Below are 26,918 nucleotides of genomic sequence, written 5' to 3'. Positions count from 1 at the left end.
AGTGATGGTGGATAGTGATAGCAGGAACCAAGCTGATTTATATGAAAGGTTTGATGTCGTTGGCTTAGACCTTGTGATTGCTCATGCCCATCCCGATGACTCTGGAATTTATATCTGTGGTGTAGAACTGAACTCCAGAGATCCACTGATGCCCGAGTGATATTCAGTGACGAGGATGAACAACCCTACGAAATGTTACAACAGATGGATTTCAAGCCTACACCAGTTCGGGAAAATGGTTCAAATGTGATAGATGTGGAGTTAGAGGAGAGCAGAGAAAATTGGGCCTGTGCTTTGCCAGTAGCCCGTACATGAATCCACATTACTAATCAAAAGTGATGACCACCAAGTAGTCAAGGAAGTTGTCAGGAGAAAGAAAGAGGCTGCTCTGATGTTCTTCTGCTTAGGAAAGATGTGAGAAAGGTTTATAATTGTTTTCCCGAGCAGTAGAACATCAGAGCAGTCTCTTTCTTTCTCCTGACAACTTCCTTGACTACTTCGTGGTCAGACTGGTGGGAAAATGACCAGCAGGTGGCGCAGTTGTGACAAAATTCATTCATATTAACAGTACATGTATCCCTTAATATCTTGGAATTAATGTAAATTACAAAAGTGCTTAGAATAGGACTCTCATCAATTTTACATTTGCTTATTTTAAAGGTTAACTTATCCTTTAATGGAAAGCCGCTTGCTTCTATAAAGTTGTCTGTGAGCAAAAAAACCACCCGAGTGCCGCAAACTCACGGACGCAGACACCCTTTTTGTTGTAAAGGTCCTTGGCTTTTGTTTTTTAATCTGCACAATATTATTTTTTATTATCTTTTGCATCAAGTGTTGCTGCTACTACTGCAGATGCTGCCCGAAATTCAGTCATAATATTTTTTTAGTTTTAACATTTTAACTAATTTAATTAACTTTTTACAATCATTTAAAGCTGTAGCATTTGTGCCCAAAAATAAGGGCAAAGCCATAAGTAGTGATGGGCGAATATATTTGCCAGGCGCAAATTCACGGCGTACAGAAGAGTCGTTTGCGTCAAAACCATTGTGCATCAACATTATTCGGACACCATCAAAATTCGCATTTTGCAATTTTTTTGCAAATTTCCCACAAATTCTTTGGCGAATCGAAACGAGACAAATAAGGTGAAAGAGGTGCACTAATCACTTTGGCAAAGGTTGCTAATCTTCTCCCACTAGGGGGAATCTGCAGTGAACCGTAACAACTAATAATGATTTAGCTTTCAACTGTCCAATCCAATTAGACTAATGTAAATAAACGGGTGATTGGTTCCTCTAGGTCACAAAGGCCTGGGCCTAGGGCGGCAGTACCACTTCTGCGGGAGGTGTCTATGTGGGAGATTATAACAGCTATTTTAATCACCAGCCCACCCAGTCCACAGTGGGACCATGGGAAAAAACCTGGTGGACCCGCAAGCCCAGACCTCAACTAGCTTTGGGGGTAGGGGCACGGTGGGGGCAAAGCCGGGCCAGACCGAGCAGGGGCCCTAGGCAACCTGCCAGACCATCGCGTCGTCTGAGTCGTGCGCATGCGCAACTTCACGCTTGGGCACATTGGCATGCACGGAAGCGCTCATCGTGTGCACGGAAGCGCACATCAGCGTGCGTGCATGCGCAGAAGCGCGATTCTATGTGCATGCATGCGCAATAGCGCAAGAAGATGCTGAACTGTCGTGGAGAGAGGGGACCGGACATGGGGTAGGCGACAGAGCAGGTACGTGCCTGTCGCTCCCGCAGCTTTGCGCGCTAGGCACGTGCCTACTCTGCCTAACCCTAGTTCCAGCCCTGGTTGGGGGTCCCTTGGAGAGTTGCGGGTACACCTAGGGCATCATCCCCTGCACCCACCTGTCCAACCCTGTTGGGGGCTGAGTTAAAAAGGAGGCCTAGGGTTGCACCTACTCCTGAGTTGCACTAAGCTAAATTATTATTACATAGAAGACACTAACAACAAGTTTGTTTTAAAACGTTTTTTACTATGTAGAACCATAAAACACTGATATAAAATGACATTGATTTGATTATATTTCAGCATCACTTCAGTAACTGGGTGCATAGCTAGGAAAATGTATATATCTGTGTATTTTATACTCTAAGCCACTCGTAGCTCTCACTACTTGGCTGTTAATGGGGTGAGCTCTTCTTTAGAGGACAGGTACTCTGCCCATAATGCATCGGGAAAATATGTTAATGCACAGTTGCCTCTTAGGCTTGTTTAGGTCTAAGTGGAAATACTAATGCTAACGTTGACATCGGAGTTCACCTCACCTTAGCTAGAAACCTGTCCCCCTCGAACATTGGCTCTTCACAAAGGGATCCGGTTAAGACTGGTGGTGCTTATAAAACCGTAGCTACTGGTGGGCTGATAGTCATGGAAAATGGTAGAATGCTTGCTGAACAATCACCTAAAATCACTGAGTATCGGCTAAAACCATAAAACCATTTAAGAAAACCTAAATATAATTTTTAATGTGCTTTTGAGCTTATTGTTATTTGCCTCCATTCCTCTGGTTACTCCTCATGCAATTTCTAGAGCCTCTCGTGCTTGGACCTTCCATTGAGAATGATGGAATTCATTGCCTTAAAGCCTTTAGTATTTTGAGATCACTAAGGGGAAAGGAGTGGGTTTAAAACATCAGTATATTTTAATAGGGATTAAACCTCAGCAACCAATCGGACATTCCCTTTGAGTGATGAAAGAAAAATTGCTATTGGTGTAAAATGGACTTCATTTTTGTGGATTCCCAAAGTGCTGCAAACCATAATTGTGTCTTTCAATGGTCAATTGAGGTACAAGGTGGGAAAGACAATCTTAGACTGGATGTTCTGTGTTTGGAAAGACCTCTTCTTTCTTGCAGGGACTTCCACCACTGCCTCCACCTGTATACACCTCTCCTGTGGGTCCCTGCTCCAGTCTTCCTCTCATCACTCGCCAGATCCAATCCCCACCACGATCCGGGGCTAATGCACACTGCAAATATATTCCACAGTCAGCGATATCTGTGCTCCATGGAACTGGCTTTCCTTCTGGGGTCAATATTGTGAACGACTGCAGCGGGATCTGTCCACATATTGGGAGAAAAGAAAGGGCATAAAAAACGAGGCTTGCACTTTATTCACCTCTATGGTTGTATAAAAGTTAAGAAATTAAGTTGACTGTTAAAGGGATACTGTCATGGGGAAAAAATTTTTTTTCCAAAATGAATCAGTTAATAGTGCTGCTCCAGCAGAATTCTGCACTGAAATCCATTTCTCAAAAGAGCAAACTGGTTTTTTTATATTCAATTTTGAAATCTGACATGGGGCTAGACATTTTGTCAATTTCCCAGCTGCCCCAAGTCATGTGACTTGTGCTCTAATAAACTTCAATCACTCTTTACTGCTGTACTGCAAGTTGGAGTGATATCATCCCCCTCCCTTTGCCCCCCAGCAGCCAAACAAATGAACAGTGGGAAGGTAACCAGATAACAGCTCCCTAACACAAGTTACATTGAGAAGGAAAAACAGCAGCCTGCCAGAAAGCATTTCTCTCCTAAAGTGCAGGCACAAGTCACATGACCAGGGGCAGCTGGGAAATTGACAAAATGTCGAGCCCCATGTCAAATTTCAAAATTGTATATTAAAAAATCTGTTTGCTCTTTTGAGAAATGGATTTCAGTGCAGAATTCTGCTGGAGTAGCACTATTAACTGATGCGTTTTGAAAAAAACATGTTTTCTGATGACAGGATCCCTTTAAATTGTGGCTCAGTACCCCCCTTGTTTTAATCACAAAGAAATCTATGGTTGTTGTTTCTTGAGCTGAACAGGGCAAACAATGAAATGAAGCTGCTCCATGTTCGACCCTTCAAGGAAGATAATTTGATTATAAAAGTATACAATCCCTTTTCTTAATCTTGTTATGACTATTTTCTTAGCAGGAGATGATCTGTTCACCGTTAATGTACTTTAAGGGTAGAGACACGCTCAGATTCGGGGAGATTAGTCGCCCAACAACAAATCTCCTCTTCTTCAGGGCGACTAATCTCCCCAAACTGCCTCCCGCTGGTTAGAATGTAAATCACCGGTGGGATGGCACTCGGAATTCTTTGTTTTCCAAAGTTGCCTCACAAGCAAACTTTAGGCGACTTCGGAAAATGAAGCGTTCCGAGTGCCATCCCGCTGGTGATTTTGATTCTAGCCGGCGGGAGGCAGTTCGGGAGATTAGTCGCACTGAAAAAGAGGAGATTTGTCGCTGGTGGACTAATCTCCCCGAACATGTGTCTCTGCCCTTAAAGTACATTACCAGTGAACAGATCATCTCTAAAGTCCTGCTATGAAAATAGTCATAACAAGATTAAGAAAAATCTCCCCGAATCTGAGCGTGTGTATCTGCCCTTAATCTACCTTGCAAGGACCAAACACAGCTTCAATTTCCCAGTTTGCACTTTTAATCTCAAGAAATAGCCCCATATTTACCATTATATGGGCTATTTGCATGAGTAATTCAGGTTGTAGATGTCTATCCTAGCAGCCTACTGATGAATTATGGAGACAATAGCTAGTCTCTTTCTTAATGCTAGTAATAAATATTTATATGATTAATGCATTGGATTCCATAAAGTTTCAAGGGTCCATCATGGCCTTGCATAGGCCCAAGTATGAAGTAGAATCACATAATGTATGGTACGCAGTGGATTTAAAGTCCACAAACCCTGAGTATGATAGATCTATACACAGTACAGATTGAGCAGAAGCATGTATTCTCACCTGACTGCTAATGCCCAAGGCCAGATCTCCAAGTTTAGTCCTTCCAGATTCCCAGATGTGCAGCTTCTCCCCACTCAGCGTTTGCAGCTGAACCTTGTACCCTGTGCCCAAGCGGAGAAACAAGAGTAAGAGGTTGCCAATGATACAAGACATTACTAATCCCTCCCACCCACCCTTTAGTTATACAGTAATAACATATCAATCTAACTAACTGTTTAGATAAACTAAAATTCATATAAATTTGAAAATTTGTAGGATTAAACAGAAACCGCTCCCAAAACTACAAATGTTTGACTCATTCAACAGACATTGCTAAGAGAATGACTAAATTGCTATGCTATGTACATGGAAAGGTCAGATTTCATATGTTGATGGTTACAGAGCAACACGGGCATAGTTTAGTTCTGTCTTGTAACCCACACCAACTATTCAGCATTTTGTTATTACTGGTCTAGACTTGAGCATTTTGCAAAATGAAAGAAAAGATATGATTGGTCGTTGTGGGTTAAAGAAGAAGGCCTTGACCATAAATCAATGAATGGAGGTTTACTACTGTTTGCTGTTCTGAGTGTTCTTTTAAAATTAACTTAAAACCCATTACTGAGAGAGCATACAAAAGCGACCCCTACCGTTGAACCAGCTGGGAGTGGTTGTGACCCCTTCATGGTTAAGGGAGTCACTTTTGAGACTCAGTGGATCCATCTCGCTGTCCCAAGAATAAATTCCAGAGCTTGCTGTGTCAAAAGTATGTAGTGAGTCCTACAGGGTGGAAAGGGAAAGAAAGTCACAATATGGAGAGGAGCCATTATGTACAACAGGAAGGGCTGAGAAAATATCTAAGAAATTCAGATATTGACAATGGGTTGAGGATGATGTTGAGATGATTAAAGGAATGCAGGGAAGAAGTACGATGGGAGGCAGTAACACACGAGAGGAATAAAAGTAGGAATGCTGTAGATGCAGGACAGAAATACAAATGAGGATGGCAAGGATGCAGGAAAGATATAGAAATATCAAGGAAGGGTTGGCAGAGAGACAGGAGAGAACAAGTCAGGGTGGCAGGGACACAGGAAAAGAAAAGAAGTAGCGGAATGCAGGAAAGAAATACAAGGAGGGCTGCAGGGTTGGTGACATGTAGGAGTGTCAGGGATCTAAAAGAGAAATGTTGAGCACAAAGATCTCCGCCTTACCTTGTGACTGCGATGCAGATCCAGGTTGTCCTCACTTAGGCAGGACAACATTTGCTCCTGTTCTTCCAGGGAACTTGCCAGGAACAGATTGGTGAGAAGATATTCTAAGGAAGATTAAGTGCACTGTCATTAGTGAAATTCCGCCTGTTTTAATGAATTGTATGAGAATGCAATATGCAGGGTGAACAGTCGCAAGAGAACCCTAGAAATAATGCCTGCATTGAGATGTAACTTAGTACAGTGAAGCACACACTAATATAGAATAAAAGGCAGTGGGTACTGGTAGTGAAAGTATAGTAAAGTATATAACAATAGACATGGAGAATTGACACCCCTATACAGGTTGTGAGGTGGTGGATTCGTGCGCCATAAGTGTATTGTATATATATTAGGGATGCACCGAATCCACTATTTTGGATTCGGCCAAACCCCCGAATCCTTTGCAAAAGATTCAGCCGAATACCGAACCGAATCCTAATTTGCATATGCATATCCCCAAGTCATGTGACTTGTGCTCTGATAAACTTCAGTCACTCTTTACTGCTGTACTGCAAGTTGGAGTGATATCACAACCCTCCCTTTTCCCCCCCAGCAGCCAAAGAAAAGAACAATGGGAAGGTAACCAGATAACAGCTCCCTAACACAAGATAACAGCTGCCTGGTAGATCTAAGAACAACACTCAATAGTAAAAACCCATGTCCCACTGAGACACATTCAGTTACATTGAGTAGGAGAAACAGCAGCCTGCCAGAAAGTATTTCTCTCCTAAAGTGCAGGCACAAGTCACATGACCAGGGGCAGCTGGGAAATTGACAAAATGTCTAGCCCCATGTCAGATTTCAAAATTGAATATAAAAAAATCTGTTTGCTCTTTTGAGAAATGGATTTCAGTGCAGAATACTGCTGGAGTAGCACTATTAACTGATGTGTTTTGAAAAAAATATGTTTTCCGATGACAGGATCCCTTTAAGTACAATAAGAAGCCATAGGTGATGTTCTTGAAGGGCCAGCTGCTTCTTTTCATAAGCTCGGAGGGACCTTTAGAAGTGGCTGTGAGCATGTAGATGTGATGTCTACAAACTCTCCGAGCGTCACTCACCTCTTTCCATCTGCTGGATTTCCTTCCTAGGCAAGATATTTGGCCGCACTGCGCTGCTGTCAGTCAGGCTGCTGATTGTCTTCTCCTTAATGAACTCTGGTTTCGATTTGTTGGGACTGGGGCTGGGCCTGGTATCGATCAAGGCAGGTTCATGCTTGGAGATAGGGCTTTCAGTTGCTCTTACAGGGCTGGGGGGTAATGTGGTATCTGGGAAGCTCCTTGGCGTTTTGTATTCAGATTTACATGGAGATTTCAAACCCCCAACTAGAAGATACAAAACAAAGAAATGTCCATAAAAACTATAACTGATGGTTCCTGTGGAACTGCAGTTAACTTATAACAAGCCAACGACATACTTTAGCCCAGACAGAGGAATCTGATCATATCCCATAGCTCCCCTTTTGTTGCAACCAACCTAAACTTCTGTGATGGACAATTCTGCATCCCATGTACTTTCATTTTTAATGACATGTCAGTCCTAAATGTTGGTAACTTAAGTCATTGAAGGAAGCCATGGAAAACCTCCAGCATAAATACAATTGCAAATTCACAATTAATCTTTCCATGGACTAAACGCAATTTAAGATATCTAAACCGATCAACAGAAATGTCATCTTTCGTGTATATACTGTACACGCCTTATTAGGAATTCTTACTTTTATGCAAAGCCAAATGCACTTTCTCCTGTAGCCGCGCTGCCGTCACTCTCCTGACTGGATCTTTTTCCAGACCCTCTACAATAACCTCACAGGTTTGAGGGTCACAGGTGGGGGGTATCTCCTGCACAGGAGGTGGCTCAGTGGCGATCTACGCAAATGGAAGAAGAGATAAAGACATTTATCTGAAGCCAAAGAGAAATGATCATCTAACCACATTATCAGCATTAAAAGAGAATTCAACTCCCCTCCCCAAATCCCAGCCTTGCTCAACTCACCTCCACTTTCCCTCCCGCAATGTCTATTACACTCAGAACGACATTTCAGGCACCAACTGGGAGCCTTTAATTACAAAAATTTTCCCCAAAAGGCAGAATTATGAGCTGTAAACAAACATTATAGGCCTCATTTGCAAAACCAGTCTGCAATTGACCATTTCTTTCTTTTTTTCACTTGGCACAATGTTTTCGGCTGTGTGCAAAAAACCTTAGACATCACAATTAACCTCCATAGCCTAACTTAAATTTTTCGGTATTTAATTTAAGCAAACCACTTGATCATAAGTAGTTTACCAGGAGGTATAGGCACCCCATAAGGCCCTAAATAATGAGCAATTTCACATATATTAGTAAAAAAAGGACAACCTATGGAGATGGTAGGGGTCCTAGAATTAATTTGCTGTGGGGCCCTGTAATATATAGTTACACCACTGCCAAGGGCTAGGTTGGATACCCTTATCCCAGACACTATGATACTACAAGACTTTGCCCATAACTGTCTGCTTTCCATCCCCTCTTCCAGTTCAGCCTCTACCCCTTTAAATTAGTATTTCATACTCACTTTCAGGCACAGCGGAGGTGCGTGAGTTCGGCTCCATGGGTGCCAGCCATTCAGCATATGAAGCATCATACAGCAGGAGCTCCACACGTCCAGCTTTGTGTCACAGTCGTCCCCCCGTACTATTTCGGGGGCCATGTGTGTCTCTGTCCCAGGAACATAGTCCGCTACAGTGAAGCAACCAGAAAAAGTCTCATCACATTGCATGTTATTTTATATTTGCAGAGCAAGCACAGTAAAGGAAAGAAGGACTATTCTGTGCATAGTAAGTTACTCTCTGTTTTATATTTCCTATTTGTCCAGTGGAAAATGTGTTTTTTTCCTAGTAGCTATATTAGGCATTTGGAGCTCACACTTTGTCCATATAGACTACTTCTATTCCCCTTGTCTCCACTCATTAAGGTCAGGTGTCAGTAATCTTATCCTATATAAAGGTGGCCATACACGTAGAGTTTACATGGACTTGCATAAGCCTGCAGCCTGAACTGAAGAAGCTGCTTGGATGAGTAGTGAAACGTCGTCAATGATCAAGCAGCAAGTCCAGTTGCTCTACATTTACTTCTACTAGATATGAGCAAGGACAGTTTTGCTGGAAAATGTAGAGTGGAAGTGGAGGACAACTGCTTATAGGGGGGAAAAGGATCAGTTCCCTTTAAATACATATTCTATTATTGTAAATTAAATCAGTGTGAGAATGAGACTTCACATACCTGTCAGAAGCTGCTTCTTGGAACCATCCATGGGCAGATAAGCAGAATGCCCCAGATCAGACAGGTATGCTTCATTGCCATCTTCCGACAGGAGAATATTGTCAGCTGTGCAGGGAAAAAGAAGAAAAGCTATATAAGGTTCTAAACTGCAGAGAGTGCATATGTATTGTAGAGAAAGTAGAATGGAACTAGGGTTGATATGACTGAAGAGAAGGAGTGGGAATCAGTTTCCCTGTGGCAGAGATTGAAAAAGATATAGAAAATGTGTGTCGGTACTAACCTTTAATATCTCCATGCACAATGCTTTTGGCATGAAGGTGTGTAAGGCCCTCCAGTACCTGCCCAAGGTAGTAAAGGGCCCGATCTTCTGGTAAAAACCCATTTAACTTGATGAGTTGTCCCAAGGAACCTCCTTTAACAAAGAATAGTACCCCCATTGTCATTCCTGGTTTGAACATGAGTGTCCAGTTAAAGGACAACATTGCCTTTCTTTTTAATGTTCCCATTGTATTTGTCTAATGACATATAAAGATATAATTATATCCTGCTTGCTATGTTTTGGGTTTTCCTAGAATATGAATGTGATATTAGACCAGTTTCACTCTTGTGTAAGCCTCAACTCATTTCTAGTGGTCTGTTGTATAATCATGTTGTAATCATGATACAAGTTTATAGGCCAAATCGTGTATGGTTCTGAGGGCTTGCCTATTTGAAAACATCTGGAAAAATGAAACCATACAAGCATATCTGTATATTCAGTAAGTTTTTATCATGGCCTGTATAGAGGGATACATTTCACTGGTGGTAATTACTTTAGCGGGAAAAGTTACTCTTTAAAGTGAAAGTTGACCTGTCACTGAAGCTATAAGTCTTTACCTGTCATAAGCTTAAGAAATACATTGATACAAGGTCCCTCCCGGACTGCTCCATACACTGGGACAAGTTTTGGGGATGAGACCCAAAGGCACGAAGTCAGTTCTTGGGACCGGAATCTACTCTGATGTATCTGCAAAGTAATTGAGACTTATTTTAGAGGATATGAAAAAAAATGTATCCTAATTAGACTAAGCAGCATAATGGAGAAGAGGAACTGATCATACAAAGCTGGGATGTGAGACTTTATATCCTCCATAAGTTCTAGATTATAACTGGTAGCTGAGGGTCACTAATATTAACCAAAACATGATTATAATAAAAGTAGTTTCTCTTCTACTTACCTTTTTAACTGCAAATCTGACTCCAGTTTGCTCATCCTTTGCAGGAAGCACATCTCCAAAGGATCCAGACCCAAGAGCTTCTCCGTCTTTGGTCCAGTGAATGCCTTCCTTGTATTCATAATCCTCTGTCTTCAGCTTCTAAAAAAGTTAAAAAGTTAGTATGGATTAGAATATATATATTTTTTTTAATAAAAAAGTTGTGAGATAAGAACTGAAAATTATGAATCCAAGGTGGAAAGTCCAACCAAAAAGCAGAACTCAACCTGAGGAAAGAAAAACAGTCAACAATTTAAAATACTCTACCTCTGTTAGTATGACCCCTTCAGTATCCATTTCTCTATTCTCATCATCTGCTTCTTGGTTCCAGGCCTTGGCGAAGGTGGACAGGCTTTTAGGCTCCCCCATGCTCACACTGCCTCTCAGAGCTTCAAACATACATTCTTCCACAGAATCAGTCTTTGGGTCTTCATAAGGTCTTATGAGCTTGGGGGAGCCATACTCTGGGCTTGTGGTCTCTCCATAGTCTAAATCGCAAGAACTCTTTGTCCCCAAGGTTTTAAGAAATTCAGAAATACTTAAGCTGTCTAGAGGTGGGACATGGAGAGCAGCTGATGGTGGTAGTTTCCCACCTCCTATGTGGTATATGCATTGTTTAAGGTTAATAAGCTTATGGTGTTCTTTCAGTCGATCATCTTTAAGTAGACAGAGGTCTTGCAGTGGATGTTCATTAGATATTGTGGGATGTTTTTCTTTTAAACCAGACGTCTTCTGCTTCGCATCTGTCCACCAAACGTTTAGACTTTCCAGGCTCTGCTGGGACTCTTCATCCTGGAGAGCAAGAAAAAAAACATGTTGACTTAACTTTTCCTAATGAGACACTTTTATTGGGTAGTTATATCGTACTCAACAAGACACTGTCTACCCTGCAGAGAAAAGGTTTGAGGAGGATGTGATGTTTAATTCTGAATTGTCTCTCCAGGGTCAGTTCTTTTTGTTTCATACCTGAACAGGGATAGGGGCCCGACACTCCTGCTCAGGAATCCTTTGCCCTCTTTGTTCTGGATTCTGAGAACCATTTTTCTGTTTTCTCTTTCGCTTTGCTTTCTTCCCTTTGATTCGTGGAGGCTTTGACTGATGGGATGGCTTCCCCTCGGTTGAGTTCACCACATTATTGGCAGTGTGCTCAATGTTCAAGTGACTAGAATAAGATATGCAGAATTACAAATTACCACTGAACTCTAAACCACTAAAATAAACATGCCATTGAGAGAACTTGCAGATGCAGAGGATTGGGGTAGTCTGAACGGCACATTGTTAGTTCCATAGGCTTTCGTATTACCTGTACTGTTTGGAGTCAGTGTTGTAAATTTGATGTTGCTGGAAACTTGGGCAGATCTCATGATTATTCTCACCTAAAATACAACATTTGTAGATAGAGTTACAGTGTGTGGTTATATGAAGCAGTAGGCTGAGTTTTAGGGAGGACTATGGAGAAATAGGAGGAGTTATATAAAGGGCTATGGAGCAATGGGAGGAGTTTTTGGGAGGGCTATGGAGCAGTAGGAAGAGTTATAGGGAGGGGCTATGGAGCAATGGGAGGAGTTACAGGAAGGGCTATGGAGCAATACGAAGAGTTATTGGGAGAGTTATATGGAGCAATAGGAGGAGTTATAGGGAGGAGTATCTGGAGCAATAGTAGGAGTTAGAGGGAGGGTTATATGGAGCAATAGGTGGAGTTATAGGGTGGGTTATTTGGAGCAATATGAGGAGTTATAGGGAGGGGTATATGGAGCAATAGGAGGAGTTATAGGGAGGGGTATATGGAGCAATAGGAGGAGTTATAGGGAGGAGTATCTGGAGCAATAGGAGAAGTTAGAGGGAGGGTTATATGGAGCAATAGGAGGAGTTATAGGGTGGGTTATTTGGAGCAATATGAGGCGTTAAAGGGAGGGGTATATGGAGCAATAGGAGGAGTTATAGGGAGGAGTACATGGAGCAGTAGGAGGAGTTATAGATAGGGGTATATGGTGCAATAGGAGGAGTTATAGGGAGGGGTATATGGAGCAATAGGAGGAGTTATAGGGAGGGGTATATGGAGCAATAGGAGGAGTTATAGGGAGGAGTATATGGAGCAGTAGGAGGAGTTATAGGGAGGGGTATATGGTGCAATAGGAGGAGTTATAGGGAGGGGTATATGGAGCAATAGGAGGAGTTATAGGGAGGGGTATATGGAGCAATAGGAGGAGTTATAGGGAGGGGTATATGGAGCAATAGGAGGAGTTATAGGGAGGAGTATATGGAGCAGTAGGAGGAGTTATAGGGAGGGGTATATGGTGCAATAGGAGGAGTTATAGGGAGGGGTATATGGAGCAATAGGAGGAGTTATAGGGAGGGGTATATGGAGCAATAGGAGGAGTTATAGTGAGGGGTATATGGAGCAATATGAGGAGTTAGAGGGAGGGTATATGGAGCAATAGGAGGAGTTATAGGGAGGGGTATATGGAGCAATAGGAGGAGTTATAGGGAGGGTTATTTGGAGCAATATGAGGAGTTATAGGGAGGGGTAAATGGAGCAATAGGAGGAGTTATAGGGAGGAGTATATGGAGCAGTAGGAGGAGTTATAGGGAGGGGTATATGGTGCAATAGGAGGAGTTATAGGGAGGGGTATATGGAGCAATAGGAGAAGTTATAGGGAGGGGTATATGGAGCAATAGGAGGAGTCATAGGGAGGGGTATATGGAGCAATAGGAGGAGTTATAGGGAGGGGTATATGGAGCAATAGGAGGAGTTTTAGGGAGGGGTATATGGAGCAATATGAGGAGTTATAGTGAGGGGTATATGGAGCAATAGGAGGAGTTATAGGGAGGGGTATATGGAGCAATAGGAGGAGTTATAGGGAGGGGTATATGGAGCAATAGGAGGAGTTATAGGGAGGGTTATTTGGAGCAATATGAGGAGTTATAGGGAGGGGTAAATGGAGCAATAGGAGGAGTTATAGGGAGGAGTATATGGAGCAGTAGGAGGAGTTATAGGGAGGGGTATATGGTGCAATAGGAGGAGTTATAGGGAGGGGTATATGGAGCAATAGGAGAAGTTATAGGGAGGGGTATATGGAGCAATAGGAGGAGTCATAGGGAGGGGTATATGGAGCAATAGGAGGAGTTATAGGGAGGGGTATATGGAGCAATAGGAGGAGTTATAGGGAGGGGTATATGGAGCACTAGGAGGAGTTATAGGGAGGGGGTATATGGAGCAATAGGAGGAGTTATAGGGAGGGGTATATGGAGCAATAGGAGGAGTTATAGTGAGGGGTATATGGAGCAATAGGAGGAGTTAGAGGGAGGGTATATGGAGCAATAGGAGGAGTTATAGGGAGGGGTATATGGAGCAATATAAGACGGAGTTATAGGATGGGTTTTATGGAGAAGAAGGAGCAGGCCCGGATTTGTGGAAAGGCCACCTAGGCCCGGGCCTAGGGCGGCAGGATTTTAGAAGGGGCGGCATGCTGCCCAACCACACCCTTATTGGTTCAAAAACACTGGGTATGCACTGGAGATACAATCATTTTTTAAATTTCCCATTCGCCAATCCCCATTGCACAAATAAAGGGGGGGGGGACAGGGTTGACGAATGGCAGTGGGCCTAGGGGCACCCAGTATGTAAATCCGGCCCTGATAAGGAGGAGTTATGGAGTTAGAAAACTATAATGAATATAGGCAATATGATTATATGGAATCTTCCAGGAAACAGAAGATACAGCTGGGTGTACATAAAATGGAAGGAGATCATTAGGAGATATATTGCAGTCTTACACTCAGGTTGTGCAATGATTGAGATGTATAGAGATGGACTTTGTTTTTCCTCCTTGGCAGTTCCTTTCTCTATGACGTCACTCCATGGAAGAAGATTTTTAAGATTTTTTGCCATTCCAAGTTCTGCCGACTCTTTTGCCACTGTCCCTTCACATTTGCAGTACTTTTGGGGTATTTCAGGGTCCAGGTGAGAGGACTGCTGACGTCCAACAGCCATGGTTCCTGATGCAAGTTATCCTGAAAGCAAAGAACACAGTAAGGCCACTTTTGTCATGGGTGAATAGGATTGGCCACGGTTGCATAAATGTATCCCCACCACTACTTAAATCCGCCTTATCTGTCTCCAACAACAAAAAACATTCTGAATGTGGTTTTTCTTGATCAGCAAAGGCCACAAAGATGTGCACGAGACTTTTTTATGTCACCGCCTATGAAAAAAATGAGAAGTATTTTCCTCATTCCTCTCTTTGAGGAGCTTAAACTTTCTTATTCCTGCCTCGCCTCAATCTTATTCTACATATTATCATACCTACAGTATCTTTGCTGCTATGATGCAACAATTACACATGTATAAGTCATTGTGTCCATCAACAAACACAGTGTCAGATTTATATTGTCTTGCACACATGGCTTTGTGGAGCCTTGGGGTAGGGCAGCATAAAGTGAAAAAGTTGTTTACATGGTGACTTCAGTGAACACACTTTGTAAAGTGAAAATCATAGTCAACTCCACAATGAAGTGGTTGCTGTATATGGCAAATATATGATGGAAGTATAACTTAACAACTTGGCATCTAATTGGCCCATGTATGGGGCCAACCTGAAAACCTAATATATGTCCAATGATTGATCAGACATCTATTAGACAGATCTCTATTAAGGTCGCCATACACGGATAGATCCGCTCGTTTGGCGATGTCGCCAAACGAGCGGATCTCCCTCCGATATGCCCACCTTGAGGTGGGCAATATCGGGTTGATCCGATCGTGGGCCCTAGGGCCCAACGATCGGATCCTAGCGTTCGCCAAACGGGCGGTCGGATCGCGGGACCGCATCAACGAACAGATGCGGCCGTGATCCGACGGGATTTTTAACCCCATTCGATCGAGATCTGGCCGACTTTCAGCCAGATCTCGATCGGGGAAGCCCGTCGGGGGCCCCCATACACGGGCCAATAAGCTGCCGACTTGGTCTGTCGGCAGCATTTATCGGCCCGTGTATGGCCACCTTTAGACAGGTCTGAATATCTCAATGGGCAAGGACCACACCAGTCCAATGTGGTCATCTCCTGACGGGGCTGTAAGATCCAGCGTGGAAGACCCAAAGCCGCACCAAATACCCAAAGTCTCGCCGAAGACCTGAAGCCGCTCCGAAAAGACCCGAAGCCACGAAAATACCCAAAGTTGAAGTCCAGGGTGCCCAGAAAATTATACTTTGGCCCAGATTTAATATGATTCTTAACACAATTATCATTTACAAGATGACAAAGATTTCTTCCCCTTGAGATCTTCCCCCATTTGCAGAAGTTGCGGCAGAACCTTGTGCTCTTAACAGGACTTGTATCTGATTCAAGAACAAAGACAGTAGTGGGAAGCAGCCCCCCCAAATAATAATTTCATGCTCCTATATTGTCCATGAGACTAATCCGCTTACTAGCTGGCAGTTGCGATTCCAAAACAGTGGCAGTTGGAACAAAAAAGGTACACAGAGAATAAGTTGCGTATTACTAATTGAATGTGGTGGCAAAGCTGGTTAAACCAGTTCCTTAAAGGAAGCAGTTTCTATTTTCTTACGCAATGCCAGAGCCGAGGGCTTAACCCTTGGGCTGCCTGGTAGGAATGCAGTTCTTGCTCTTCTTCCTCCCTGCAACTTTAATTTCAAAATGAAAACTCGTGAGCTTCCATTTTTATACAGAATGTTTCTTTCTATTGCCGTTGAGACCTTTTCCTGCCATTCTCCCCATGTGTTCTTTAAAGTGGTGGTTCCCCTTTAAGATAACTATTAGTATGTTATACAAATCTAATTCTAAGCAGCTTTTCAATTGGTCTTCATTATTGATTTTGTATAGTTTTTGAATTATTTGCCTTTTTCTTCTGACTCTTTCCAGCTTTCAAATGGGGGTCACTAACCCCATCTAAAACGAATAGTTTCCTTAAGGGCAGCAACAAATCTCCTCTTCTTTGGGGCGACTAATCTCCCAAACTGCCTTTCCGCCAGCTAGAATGTAAATCGCCGGCAGGAGGGCACTCGGAGCGCTTTGTTTTCCGAAGTCGCCCGAAGTTTCCTCGTGAAAACTAAACGCTCCGAGTGCCATTCTGCCGGCGGGAAGGCAGTTTGTGGAGATTATTCGCCCGAATCTGAGCATTTGTCTCTGCCCTTAAAGTGAACAACCCCTTTAAACCATTACCAGGATGCTAGGGTAAGTGAAGTTAATCATTATCTAATTATCCATTAAAACATAAGCGAGAAAGGATTGCAAGCTGGGTAATTGGGTATTACTGTCCACATCACAATAAAAGTTCATTTGGTTGTTGATATTACTGAGATACAATTTCTTACCCCCTAGTTGAACATGAGTGCAAGGGAACTGAAGCTACTCCATGTTTAGTCCTTGCAAAGTAGATAATTATATTACCAGTATCTTATCCCCTCCTTAGCCTATACTGCCCCTTTAATAGATTCTGTGTATACCTTGACAATTAGTGACGGGCGAATTTGGGGCCAGCGTCTCGTTTTTGACGCCGGCGTCTGTTTTTGATGCCGTCGTCCGTTTTTTTGGATGCCGGCGTCTGTTTTTGGCGAAATTACGCTGGCGTCCAAAACAATGGACACCGGCGTCCATTTTTATTGACGGCTGCGAATTTTTGCGGCAGTTTCACAAATTTATTCGCCGGCAGCAAATCGTGCGAATTCGCGACTGGCAAATATATTCACCCATCACTATTGACAATCTGAATTGTGCGGTACACCGAAATGGAAAGTACAAATGTCCAATGTATTTTCCCACAGGCAGACAGCATTCCATAACAGAACTGTACTGTTTATATATATATCTGATAACAATACGCAAACATTATGTAGGCGTTGCAGCACAGTTATGCATGAATAAACGTTGTATTGTATTGTATATAATAATAATTTACATGAGACATTACTCATATGGCGTTGTAAGGAGATCATTTTGGCTTTAAGAGGTAGAAAAAACATTTATTGTTTTCTGCATTGTTTGAAGTCTCTCTGTCTGTGAACTACTGTATATTCTTAAACATTCTTAAAGGAGAAGTCACCGAGGGGTTCTGTGACCATATAAAGAATGCAGGTTGAGTTATACAGGGAACTCTGAGTATCACTCATGTATTATAAGGGATAATGTACCCCCTACTGTAAATGATAAGGATATTAGAAGTCACTGAGGGGTTGTTCTGTGACCATATAAAGACACAAGGCTGCAGACTGAGTTATACAGGGAACTCTGAGTATCACTCATGTATTATAAGGGATAATGTACCCCCTACTGTAAATGATAAGGATATTAGAAGTCACTGAGGGGTTGTTCTGTGACCATATAAAGGCACAAGGCTGCAGGTTGAGTTATACAGGGAACTCTGAGTATCACTCATGTATTATAAGGGATAATGTACCCCCTACTGTAAATGATAAGGATATTAGAAGTCACTGAGGGGTTGTTCTGTGACCATATAAAGGTACAAGGCTGCAGGCTGAGTTATACAGGGAACTCTGAGTATCACTCATGTATTATAAGGGATAATGTACCCCCTACTGTAAATGATAAGGATATTAGAAGTCACTGAGGGGTTGTTCTGTGACCATATAAAGGTACAAGGCTGCAGACTGAGTTATACAGGGAACTCTGAGTATCACTCATGTATTACAAGGGATAATGTACCCCCTACTGTAAATGATAAGGATATTAGAAGTCACTGAGGGGTTGTTCTGTGACCATATAAAGGCACAAGGCTGCAGGCTGAGTTATACAGGGAACTCTGAGTATCACTCATGTATTATAAGGGATAATGTACCCCCTACTGTAAATGATAAGGATATTAGAAGTCACTGAGGGGTTGTTCTGTGACCATATAAAGGCACAAGGCTGCAGGCTGAGTTATACAGGGAACTACCCATGCTCCATGAGCCTGGGGAATGGCAGAACTGCTGCTCAATGAGAAAAAGGAAAACTGACTATAGGGGGTCAATTATAGTGTCCCTTTAATAGCGTTAACAATTTAGAGCAACACCCGAGTGGCCCTCTTCCTGATTCCTATTCCTTTGCATTTGTATATTCCTGAGCAGCAAGTGCGACGCACTAATGGAATTCTGATCCCCATGCTGGAGGCATGTGTAGTACAATGTGCCATTTATTAACAGGAATAAAACGTTTACTTGCTGCAACGTGCCTACTTTTATTTACTGGATAAAATCACATGTGCAAACCGTATTCCCTTTAAAACCATTAGCTAATCCCTTAACCTGCTGCTGCTTGGGGAAATGCTAATGAATTAAGGTTGCTCGAGGGGTTTTTCGGATGTCTTCCAAACTCTGACGGTAACTCGCCTTCCCCCTTAGTCTGCTTCCCGCTTTCCTCTTCTGACCAGGATCCTCCCTTTTCTAATCCATCTTCCTGTCTATGCCTTAAACCCTAGTCTTTAGACCGGGACCCTCGTATTGAAGTGAAGGAATATGTGTGTGAATGGAAACCAGGTGACCACTCAAGGTCACAAGCAGTTACTGGAGTTGAACCCACAACCCTGGGATTAAACCATAGGGACTTGAGCTGGAGGAATCACTGAATGTCGCCGGTAGCTGAGTGGGTTAAATAAAAGTTCTGATTCCACCTCCGCCCCCTTCTCGCTGACTCTTCACTTCTCAAGAACTGTTATTGTGATTCTGAAAACTGCCTCAGTGAGACAAACAGGAAAAAGAAAGAACTTCTCGAAACTAGCCTGTGTCCTGCTGCGATTCTACGACTTCGTTACAAACCCCCCAACCAAACACATTTAAACTGTGCCATAAATAGCCCACCGCCACCACCACAGAAATAGTGGTAATATAATAAAATGCGGAGGGTATTCTTCCCTAAGCTTTATCATGGGTCTTTGGCTTTATAGGGAGATTGTGAAACCTAGATGATATAGGTCGGCCATCTTCAGTTTGTGATATTGTCAACAACTGTCATCTCTGGAATATGGTGTTGCCCATGTACATGAACACTCTCCTATCATATTTAAAACATAAAAGGACCCCTTGTCTAAAGGTGGCCATACACGGGCCAATATCAGTCCTTTAGACCAGGTCAGATGGGGTCTCCCCGATTAATATCTGGCCAAGATATCGACCAGGGAGGTTTGATTTTTCTTGTTATCGAGTACCGCAGCATAGAGTCCTGTCCTGAACCAATTTCTAAGACCCGGACCCGCAACCCGCAGATAGGGTTACCACCTGGCCGGTAAAAATGATGGTTCATCACAATGTTATTAATCGGGAAAAAATATAAATATATAGGAAGGCCAGTGATTCCAATGTTATTAATAGGGAATAAAGATAAATATATAGGAAGGTCAGTGATCCCAATGTTATTAATAGGGAATAAAGATAAATATATAGGAAGGTCAGTGATCCCAATGTTATTAATAGGGAATAAAGATAAATATATAGGAAGGTCAGTGATCCCAATGTTATTAATAGGGAATAAAGATAAATATATAGGAAGGTCAGTGATCCCAATGTTATTAATAGGGAATAAAGATAAATATATAGGAAGGCCAGTGATCCCAATGTTATTAATAGGGAATAAAGATAAATATATAGGAAGGTCAGTGATCCCAATGTTATTAATAGGGAATAAAGATAAATATATAGGAAGGTCAGTGATCCCAATGTTATTAATAGGGAATAAAGATAAATATATAGGAAGGTCAGTGATCCCAATGTTATTAATAGGGAATAAAGATATAAATACATAGGAAGGCCAGTGATCCCAATGTTATTAATAGGGAATAAAGATAAATATAAAGGAAGGTCAGTGATCCCAATGTTATTAATAGGGAATAAAGATAAATATATAGGAAGGTCAGTGATCCCAATGTTATTAATAGGGAATAAAGATAAATATATAGGAAGGCCAGTATTTTTTTCCAGAAAAAGTAGCAACCCTACCCGCTGCCCGCAACCCAAACCGGACCCGCATATATACCTACTTATTTGCAACCCGCCGACCACCATCAAACAGGAAGTGACATCATCAAAAGTGGGCAGGGACAGAAACAAGTTTTGTAAAACTTTAAAAGGAGTAAAATATAGACAATATTACATAAGATAAGAAATTTAGATCCACAGCTATACCCACACCTGAAAATCCTCCCCTCATTCCGCAGGGTGCCCGCTTTTTTTGGAGGTAATCCACGGGTACCTGACCCGCTAGTTGATGCGAACCTCATCCCATCTGTGCCAATTCCCTTCATTGTAATCCCATCGTTTGCCACCCCGCTGCCCCTCTCTATTCTGCTCCAGACCCCTCGACTAGTAAAGCCTGAATAAAAAAGGTGGCAACCCTGCTACAAACTGGCAGATGAACTATAGCTTCCATTATAGGGCATTTACTGATTGCTGTGCATTTAACTGCTGTAATTATACTTTTAGATCAGATTGGCAGCATCTAATGGCAGCTAGACAAGTATGCAGATGACTCAATCACAAGAAAACAAATGCTTCTTTGTTCCCTAATCAGTCAGTCTGTCTCCATGGAAACCAACCAGGAAGTGATGACAACTGCAGAGCTCCTCGTGTCAGACAAGATGGCCTACTGTGTGGCTCAGGCCTCTCACACCATAACATTTGTTTTTTGGGCCTGCAAGTAGGGTTGCCACCTGACCGGTATTTTACAGGCCTGGCCGGTAGAAATGATGGTTGAGCCCAATGTTATAAATAGGGAAAAAAAGATAAATATATAGGATTTTTTTCCAGAAAAGGTGGCAACCCTACCTGCAAGGATTGTGTAGTGTTCCAAAGAAAGTTCTATATTCTGGCCATAGTTATCCCCAGAACTTTCACAGATCTCATCTGATATCACCACAAGGTTTTGGGCGTTTTACAGGATTAATGAGCAGAGAGAATGAGTTCAGAAAATGAAGCACGACAAAGGATACAACCACACGACTGCTGATATATTTAATAATGAGAAAATATTTAAAGGGATTCTGTCATGATGTAGTTTTAATTTGTAAATGACACTGTTTACACTGCAAATAATTCACTCTACAATATAACATTTCATTCCTGAACCAGCAAGTGTATTTAGTTGTAATATTGGTGCATCTCAGGTCATTTTGCCTGGTCATGTGCTTTCAGAAAGAGCCAGCACTTTAGGATGGAACTGCTTTCTGGCAGGCTGTTGTTTCTCCTACTCAATGTAACTGAATGTGTCTCAGTGGGACCTGGATTTTACTATTGAGTGCTGTTCTTAGATCTACCAGGCAGCTGTTATCTTGTGTTAGGGAGCTGATGGGCCCCATGCCTCACTGAGGCAACTTTGGGTGACTATTGAAAACGCATCACCACGTGTGTTTTACCGCAGGTGACTTTTCATTGTAGCCTATGGGAAAATACACTGAGGAAGTTCGGGGAGATAGTCACTCAGAAGACAGGGTGATTAGTTGCCAGGCGATAAAATCTCCCCAAATCTCCTTGTGTGGACTAACCCTAAATGTGTCTATTTGTAGACTTAGCAATCACTTTGACCCTTCTAGTACACCCACTGGTCAAATGATTCCAGCTCAGAAACATTCATCAAATTATGAATTACCAAACCATAATCCCCCTTTGCAGAGCAATTGCTTTTCTCTGGCTCTAGTATAGTCAGGGTCGGAACTAGAGGTAGACAGAAGAGGCAGGTGTCTAGGTTGCAAAGCTTGGGTGGTTGCCAGGCTACCCAAGCCCAGCCCTGAGTATAGTGCCATCTTAGAATTGATCCTGGTATCAAAGTCCATGCTATAACTGTTAATAAACACCAACACATAGTTTTATGAGTAACACATAGATTCCATAGCTCTTTTATGACTTAAAATACAACCATATGCAAACAGACTCCTTATCTCAGAGACCCAGGCAGTGGCAATAACAATAACTGCTGGTACTTGGTTAACCCCTGCTGTCCCTGTCTTTTAAATCTATAGCAGAGCTACTTTTTAAGGTTCAAGCAAATTTCCCTTTTGTGCCCAACATTCAGTAGGCACATAACTCTTAGCTCATAACAAGGTTAAATACTGATGAAAGTTTTGCTGTAGAAGTCAGTCTCCTTTGGTTCCAGCTGTAACCAAAAAAAAGTACTCACCCCAAATCTCAACCATTCCCCCCTTCACTTCTTTCTCGGGCTGTCCCAGACATCATTGGGCTTTATGAAATATAAGTGATTGATGATGTCCCTATTGCTAGTAAAACTTGGAGCCAATGGGCACCCGGTAGGGCATTTTGAACCTAATTCAATTTTTCGGATTCAGCCTAAAACCGCATCCTCCACCAAATATTTAGTCAAATATTAAATCTAATTATCTGTGTATTCAAATTTCAGATATTTGGGTCCTCTGTTTTTCACATGATGTCCAAATCCCAAACTGAATCTTGAAATCAGTGCATCACTATTTTTTACATAGCTGCTCATAAGCATCCAACCATTGTCCACCTATTTCATTATTATATGATGTTCAGAACAATCCAAATTTGCCTTTTTTCTTGTGATAATCAGGCAAATCAACAAGCGAAAGTGCCCTGCCCCTTAACTATCACTGACCCCAAAAGACTGTCCCAAAACATGGGCATGATAGCATATAAGCACCAATAACCACTATTAGTGCTTTGAGTTTACATTTTAAGGAGAAGGTGCAACCTCAGGGTCTGCCAGTCTGATGGTGCTGAGTTTTGGGTTTATAAAAACATCAATTTGCATTCCTCAATGATGATTTTAGCAATTCCAATCAAAAGACAATCTATATACTCCAACTGTATCCCTGCTAAGGTGAATTGTGGGTGCATTCTTTATTTAAAGGGATCCTGTCATCGGAAAACATGTTTTTTCCAAAATGCATCAGTTAATAGTGCTACTCCAGCAGAATTCTGCACTGAAATCCATTTCTCAAAAGAGCAAACAGATTTTTTTATATTCTAAATCTGACATGGGGCTAGACATTTTGTCAATTTCCCAGCTGCCCCTGGTCATGTGACTCAAAATTGAATATAAAAAAATCTGTTTGCTCTTTTGAGAAATGGATTTCAGTGCAGAATTCTGCTGGAGCAGCACTATTAACTGATTCATTTTGAAAAAAGATTTTTTTCCCATGACAGCATCCCTTTAAGATAAAAAGTGCTGTACAGGTATTGTTTAGTCATCTCATTTTAGGCTCATGGCATGCAGATAATTATTGCTATAAATCCAAATCGCTGCAGAAGAGAAATCGCTGCAGTTCAATTCAGTGGTGAAACTATGGCAATCATTGCTGGCGATACAAAAATAATGGTCATTTCTCTTTGACGCCATCAGAACGAATCTTGACTTCAAATACAGTCATCCATGTTTTGGATGATGGTGTTTCGGGCGCCCTGGGCATTTATCGCTGCCATGGTTGTAAGACCAACAGCTTCATGGAAAAATAGCTCCATGCAACTTTACTCTTACACTTGGCCAGAGTTTCCAGTTGGCTATATCTACAGGGAACACAGATAGAACTAGGGACTGCCCATTACAGACAGCCAAAGAGCAGCAGTTATAGGTAACAAGTTGGGTGATAACTGCTATAGCAATCAATCATTAGCCACATCATAACTCATAACAACTGCCCTACTTCCTTGTAAGAGCTTTGCTCTCTATATCCAAGTAGTGCTGCCATACACCAACTAATAGTGAGACACACAGCAGCTGCCATCAGCCTGGGACATGTGGGAGGGTTTGACAAATGAGTCACACCGCCGGCCTCCCACTCACAACCGGTGCACAGGAACTCTCATGTGAATTCACTTACACACTGATAATGCACAAAATAACACACACTCACCGCCACCCCAAACATTTCAAAAGACAGCATCTCCATAAATGAAATAAGTTGTTACTGACTGCTTTGTGGATTAATACTTTCAAAAACTTTCATGCATGCAAAATGGAACTGCAATTTTAAGCAATAAAAGTACTTTTTAGCCCAGAATAGGGCCTTCTGGACTCAACCGAGGTTGCAGTTGGCACAGGTTGGCGTCCCATCTCATATACAACCACATCTACAGGCAAAACCTTCATCTCATTTCCCTGTAAAAGTCAATTATCCCCATTTCCATGCTGTGTTTCTCTTACACAACTTTTCTTGTTAAACCATGTGTAGGTAGGGCATGTGCAAGGGATTCTTACACCTTATATGTTCTGCACACTGCAATAAAATGCTTCCAACTGGTCTCTGCTCAACTGTCGATTTAAAGCAGTGCTCCCCAAAACCCAGGCTTCACAACTTATTCTTATGAGAGGTCAATCTGCATCTGCACCTTTTTTCCCAGCCAAAGTGAATAACAAAAAACAACCAACTCTTATTACAGTGAGCAAATATTTCCAGAACCCAGACCATTTGGCACTTTTGCAGACATTACCCAGATGGAGAGCTAAGGCTGGACAACCTCTTCAGCCCCAAGTCAACTGATACATAAAGTACCTTCTGGACATTAAAATGTTCTGCAGAACTTACAGTCAAATGTTTTGACCTCTTATCAATTCCCCCCAGAGTCCATATATTCCCAGAGTGCTTTGCACACAAACCGTTGACCACTTCTGCACATAGACATGCCTACTGCTGTTGATGGAAGCCCATCCAAGTTAAGTGACATCTATTCTCCATTAACAGGCGCCATGATTTCAACTTTACAGCTCAACCCTCCCATTGAGTCCGGCACTGCTTACCAGCTCCTGTCCTTTCCTGCCTTCCACACTTTTTCCTTCTTCCTCTGTATCCACAGAAAGTCCACGCTCTCTTCCCCACTCTCCTTCCACCCACCCTCCAGTTTTCACTGATTTCTTCCCCACTTTTTCCCAGACTGCTCCCAGGCACGCTTGCCTGTAACTTCAACTGCTTGTACATCAGCAACTGCAGCTCCTCCTTCCATAACCCTCCTCTTCGTTTTCTTCCTCCCCCCCTTCTTTTGGTGAGCTCATTGGCACATTCTGATTGGTTGCTCAGCTCATGAGATTTCCAGGCAAAGCCACATATTTACAGGAAGACAACAGCCATTGGGTTAGAGAATGCTCTAAACTTCTGCGGGGGTTGACATTTTTTTCACATGCAGCCTCTAAAGGGAGCACTTAAATAATACCGCAAGTTGCTCTTATGTAAAAAAAATAAATAAATAAAGGCAAAGTAGAACTTACACTGTTGTCTGAGCCTTGCAATGGTATTCAGACTGTTTTCTTAAATACTCAAACCCCATCTAATTTACAGAAGCAAAGCAGAACCAAACCCTAAAAACCAACATGGATAGAAATTCTGTATTTTATATACTGAACTTGCTGCACCAGCCTATAAGATCAGCATCTGTATAACAATAATGATCCAGGCTGTTAAATGTGCACAGGAGCTCCCCATTTTGGACTGTGCTAGGAGTGTCAGTGACACTGCACATGCTCAGTGGGCTGCTTTTGAGAAGCTAAGCTTAGGGGTCGTCGCTAATCATCAAGGAGAAAATGAGGTTCATCTGCCTTAGATGTTGATATTATTTAAATTCTGATGCTAATTGCACTGGTTTCCAAGCTGCCATCCAATGAAAATGTGAATTAATGACTACTTAGTCCTATATGGTGACTTTGATATTGTATATATACTGTATATTGTGAGTCGGTCCCTAAGCTCAGTAAGTGACAGCAGCACAGAGCATGTGCAGTGAATCAGCTAAAAAGAAGACGTGGAGCTTCTGGGGCATCTTTGGGACACAGATCTTTAATGCTAAATGGCTAGTGTTGAATTGGTGCAGAAGCCCAATGTACAGCTTTCTACCCTACTAATTATCCTTTAAAGGACAACTAAAGCCAAATTCATGGAGAGTGCCCATTGAAAAACACTTTCCAAGCAATGCTAATTTCTAACCTTGGACCACAGATGGGGGGGCACTTTTAATTAGACAGTTGTGCTACCTTCTTTGTCTTTTTTGGGCTGCTGTGCTGCCTGCACACTCAATGTGTTGGCTACCCCACATTCCTGCTTTATGCCCTGGGGCAGTGATCCCCAACCAGTAGCTTGTGAGTAACATGTTCCTCTCCAACCCCTTGGATGTTGCTCCCAGTGGCCTCAAAGCAGGTGTTTATTTTTGGCCAATCACAGCCCTTATTTGGCACCCCAAGAACATTTTTCATGCATGTGTTATTCCCCAACTCCTTTTACTTCTGAATGCCAGCGGCTTCAGTTTAGGTTATTGCTTGATCTTTAAGGCATTGCCTTCTTCCAGCTATAGCAATTCATTCCTCCTTTATTTGTATGCATGCCTTTAACTAGGAATTTTATTTAAAATATTCAGATTTCATGTCTTTAACTGGAAGCTGCCATATTGCTTCCTTCCACACAAATGTTCAGCTTGTCCCAGAAGCGTAGTCTCGTGGG

The 26,918-nt window shown here is 42.2% G+C and overlaps 1 protein-coding gene across 1 annotated transcript; it reads right to left on the bottom strand.

Annotated features, from left to right (window-relative positions):
• Window positions 1-1,972: 1,972 nt before the first annotated feature.
• map3k14.S (mitogen-activated protein kinase kinase kinase 14 S homeolog) lies at window positions 1,973-25,425 on the bottom strand. Its single transcript, XM_018238085.2, has 16 exons — window positions 25,232-25,425; window positions 14,288-14,524; window positions 11,814-11,886; window positions 11,477-11,672; window positions 10,778-11,302; window positions 10,475-10,612; window positions 10,134-10,263; window positions 9,538-9,669; window positions 9,258-9,362; window positions 8,551-8,714; window positions 7,711-7,861; window positions 7,055-7,318; window positions 5,955-6,058; window positions 5,394-5,523; window positions 4,765-4,865; window positions 1,973-3,078 (listed from the first exon to the last, which is right to left on the bottom strand). The coding sequence occupies exons 2-16, from the start codon at window positions 14,502-14,504 to the stop codon at window positions 2,830-2,832; spliced, it is 2,679 nt and encodes an 892-aa protein (XP_018093574.1). The 5' UTR covers window positions 14,505-14,524; window positions 25,232-25,425; the 3' UTR covers window positions 1,973-2,829.
• Window positions 25,426-26,918: the final 1,493 nt, after the last annotated feature.

This window comes from Xenopus laevis, chromosome 9_10S (genome assembly GCF_017654675.1).
Source record: "Xenopus laevis strain J_2021 chromosome 9_10S, Xenopus_laevis_v10.1, whole genome shotgun sequence".
Taxonomy (NCBI): Eukaryota; Metazoa; Chordata; class Amphibia; order Anura; family Pipidae; genus Xenopus; species Xenopus laevis.
This window is presented reverse-complemented; position numbering and strand designations above follow the sequence as displayed.